Here is a 4,198-nt window from a genome sequence, read left to right on the forward strand (position 1 = left end):
GAGTGTTATCTGCCAGCTAACTCTCGTCACCGACTTCTTTAGAGTAAGTCGTGGTTGTAACCGACTTCATAGGTGAAATGCGAGGCTCATCCTTTAGGATTGGGTCTTTTGTCTGGACCTGGGCCTTTACTATTGGGTCAGGGTATGAACAGTTATCATGTTCTTCATCTTAATATATTCAATAGTTCTAGTCATCCACTCTCCGGTTCTAATTTCAGAAAACAAACGTATTAAAGATCTCTACTATTGTACTAGAATTAAAGAAATTAAAAATAAACTCGAAAATTTTCCAGTTCTACTAGTTGGTGTTCGATGAAATGTCTCAAAGATGGAATTGTTATATCCTTCAAACTTGCCAGCATTAGAAATTGCCTAACTAAACATTGTACAAACTGCAAAATCCTCATGTCATTACACTCACATGTAATCAAGGACAGGTTAAACTCTATATATGTTCCTTGATTATTATGATAAGTAATTCCCCACCCATATATTAACGAGGAAAGAATTTACTTATGGTGATTTCATTGATGGAATCGCTGTCATTAACCAACTCCTTGCTGGTTGTCATGCTTTCCTCTGTTCTATTGTTCTTGAAATAATATGCTGGTTCACGAGGGGATGGCAAGTTGAGTGAAGAGCTATTTAGGTAAAAAACAATTGTTGCCATCGTAGGTCTCTCATTTGGTTCTTCTTGAACACATAACAAACCAATGTGAATGCATTTTATGACTTCTTCCTTTGAATAAGGGCCTTCCATGTTAGGATCTAATAGTTCCATTGGCGTTTTCTCTGTCCATTTTTCCCAAGCCTGCAACCTCCATTTGAATTGGTTAGAGTCAGTGTTTTCTACTCCAAGAAAAAGAAATTTAGAAACATTGTACTCACATGTCTCCGGATGTCATCAATACACTCTGATTCAGAAGAGGAGGTTCCTTTTCGCTTCCCGTTAATAATCTCGAGTACCATGACTCCAAAACTAAACACATCCGATTTTACGGAGAATTGTCCAAACATTGCGTATTCTGGAGACATATAACCACTATATATAAAACATGGAACAGTTAAACAAGCAATTGCAATGACAAAAATTGATAGAGAAAACAAGATCCAAGAAGAAACTTACTATGTTCCGACTATTCTATGTGTGTTTTCTTCGTTTTGATCCACAGTAACAATTCTAGCCATGCCAAAATCTGATATTTTTGGATTCATATTACTATCTAACAAAACATTACTAGGTTTTAGATCACGGTGTATTATTTTGAGGCGAGAATCTTCATGCAAGTATAGAATTCCTCTAGCAATTCCCATGATGATCTGTTTACGTTGAATCCAAGATAATTGTCTTCGCTTTTGAGGATCTATAAATAAGACTTTTGAATACTACATTGTACAATCAAATACACATTACTCATTTTTTATTAGTAATGTTTAGAAGCAGGTAAAAACTCAGGTGAAGTCAACTTTACGTGAAGTTTATACCTGAGAGCTGTTATATAATTTAACTAATTTGACTAAATTTTCATTGCTCTCATGTATCAACTTCACGTGAAGTCAGATTTTAGCTGAGTTTCCACCTTAGAAGCAACATACCGCAAAGAAAGTAGTCAAGGCTTTTGTTTGGCACATACTCATAGATGAGTATCTTTTCTTCACCTTCCAAGCAAAATCCCAGTAACCTCACTAGATTTCTGTGTTGAAGCTTAGCTATAACAAGAATCTCATTTTTAAACTCTATTGCACCTTGTCCAGAGCTTCTAGTAAGCCTCTTCACAGCAATTTCTTGTCCATTTAAAAGAATACCCTGAAATTATTTGTAAATAAATACCAGTTGTATATTCTGTTCTGTTATGTTATTATATCAACAACTTGATAATTGATATGTCTACCTTATAGACTTCTCCAAATCCACCTTTGCCTACCCTGTTCTCTGTGGCAAATCTATTTGTTGCAGCTTCAATCCTGGCTAGTTCAAATCGCAAGGACTCCAAAGTGCTTATATCATTCCCAACTACACCAAAAGTGTTTGAATTCTGTTAAATGATTTTCTAAGGTTGCGAAAATAAGAAAGGAAATCTATCTATATTTCTCCACATTACAGTTTTCTTTGAGAATATCATCTTGATTCTTTCTTCCTTTTCTACGTAGAAAGCAGCAACCACCCAAAGTTAAAAGCACAAGTGCAACGACAATGGCAATTGGAACAGCGACTTTACTTAATGGTAAGTTCTTCTGCTTTCGTTTACCTGCACGATTTTTAGTTAACTTCCCTCCAAGAAATATGACTTAACTCTAATTATAAACTATTATGTTCTTGAATCATAAAGAGAAAGATAATAAAGCATATATAATTTTGAGGTAAGCAGATGTCAATATCTTAGATTCTTTTCCCTCCCTCCTTAATTTTCCAAGAAATATCAAAGACTATTAGGATTACGTGAATTCACAATTCAGTCAATTCACCAATTAGTATAAATTTTATGTAAAATATTGGTAGAAACTCAGGTGCAGTCGACTTCACCTGAGTTTTCACCTAAAATATTTTACATATGACATTACAAGTGGTTTTTATAGACTATAAAAACCACTTGTTGAGTAAGGATAGCATCAAAAAAATGAAAAGAAAAATAATAAAGGCATATTTACAAAGATAAAAACTCATGTCCAGTTAACTTCACGTGAAATTGATAGCTGAGAGCCGTTAAATCGTTAACTCTCAGCTATCAACTTCACGTGAAGTTAACCGCATCTGAATTTTCACCGCTTAACAAACCTGGTGGAGCCAAAGGACGAGAATCTCTTTGCGGTGGTGGTGGCGGCCGCAGCGGCGGAGGAACTATATAGTGTTCCTTAAGGAATGGATATAATTCATATCTAATACCACAACTGGGATACATCACAGTTCCTCCAGATTTTCCCCTGCAGCAACCTGCTGGAATATATGCAATGGCATCACTGAGACACCAGCTACAGTTCTCGGTGGAAAGATAAGGGAGACACCAAGCGGAACCATATATGTTTTGATGATCTGTGATTTTCTGAGTCATTGCAGCCGTTTTATTTGAATCAGCAGCGGCCATAGTTCTCATATCATTCAGCATATTCCAGAGAATAGTGTTGTAGCGCCCAACTTGACCCACATAGTCAATGTCACTCACAAAGGTGATACTTGGACTTTCCTCCACATTGGAGAAGAAATTACGATTAGAGTAACGCATAAAGCATACACGGTACCAAACCATGGCTTCTTTTGCTTTGCTACAAAGAGATGAGATAAGTTTTGATGCTTGTGCCACACAGTCTTGGCACATTCCTGGTGTGCTGTCTCTTGTACAAATGTAGAGTCCATAGACTGTGTCTGAAGTTGTTTTACCAATTACTGTAGTGTTGTAGGTTCTGGAAGTGGTGGCATTGGAGGAGAGCCAGTTAAGGAGTGTTATGGTGTTGGAACGGTATGTGCTATTGGATGCAAAAGTGCCATTGATTGTGCAGTTATAATAAGCTTTAGTATTTTTATCGGTGGCTCCTTGGATGATGTTAAAGCAGTGAATGGGGAGGAAGAAGAAGAAGAAAGATGGAAGCAGAAGGAACAAGTAGAAGGGACTCATCATGAATAGGTTGGAAGATGAATCATCATTCTTTATATTGATTTAGAATTGAATAGTGACCAAAATGCTTAGTGCTGATTATGGTTTTGTTAGTGTATGGTAATGATGGTTTGAGACCAATGCACTTGTAGTTGTGTACTTAATTAATGAATTCACACCCGTTAATCCTGTACTAAACAATACGCGGATTATCATGTTGTCCATGCACTTATATTCAGCGCTACTTTCACATGAAAAATAATGGAGATAAAATACTATATTTTCTAAAGATCGCTATGCACTTCTAGCAGTTTTTGCTACACAACCACGGTCCTAATTAAAATAGGAAAGTATAACAGACAAAACACTAAAATAGAAGTCTCATTGATGTGATAATAACGTTATTTATTATATCCTCAGTTATCCTCAGTTAATATGTTAAAATTCGGTTCAACTTAACCTCCTTTCAACACGTGTTTACACTCCACTCAACCCAACACTCATGCATCATGCGTACAGATGTCATGCGGTCCAACATATATATACTTATTCAAAGTTCCCTTTCACACAATCATCTGTTATGTGAACAGTTCCATGGTGAGTATACT

General features: G+C 36.2%; 1 protein-coding gene across 2 annotated transcripts; it reads right to left on the minus strand.

The window, feature by feature from the left end:
* On the minus strand, positions 274-3,711 carry LOC107616498 (putative receptor-like protein kinase At4g00960). Of its 2 annotated transcripts, none has more exons than XM_016318446.2 (7): positions 2,777-3,709; positions 2,103-2,249; positions 1,893-2,014; positions 1,597-1,807; positions 1,127-1,364; positions 889-1,042; positions 274-811 (listed from the first exon to the last, which is right to left on the minus strand). In XM_016318446.2, exons 1-7 carry the CDS (start codon positions 3,612-3,614, stop codon positions 494-496), a joined length of 2,028 nt encoding a protein of 675 aa, XP_016173932.2. In that variant the 5' UTR covers positions 3,615-3,709; the 3' UTR covers positions 274-493. The 2 variants fall into 2 exon arrangements, with proteins under 2 accessions (XP_016173932.2, XP_020966845.1); XM_021111186.1 differs by having other exon boundaries at positions 622-818; positions 2,777-3,711.

This window comes from Arachis ipaensis, chromosome B09, assembly GCF_000816755.2.
Source record: "Arachis ipaensis cultivar K30076 chromosome B09, Araip1.1, whole genome shotgun sequence".
NCBI lineage: Eukaryota > Viridiplantae > Streptophyta > Magnoliopsida > Fabales > Fabaceae > Arachis > Arachis ipaensis.

Coding starts and splice junctions, on each gene's coding strand:
- LOC107616498 (XM_016318446.2), bottom strand. CDS start 3,614: ATGATGAGTCCCTTCTACTTGTTCCTTCTGCTTCCATCTTTCTTCTTC. Junction 1,365..1,596: donor CCTTGACTACTTTCTTTGCG/GTATGTTGCTTC, acceptor TCTTATTTATAG/ATCCTCAAAAGCGAAGACAA. Junction 812..888: donor TTGATGACATCCGGAGACAT/GTGAGTACAATG, acceptor TGGAGGTTGCAG/GCTTGGGAAAAATGGACAGA.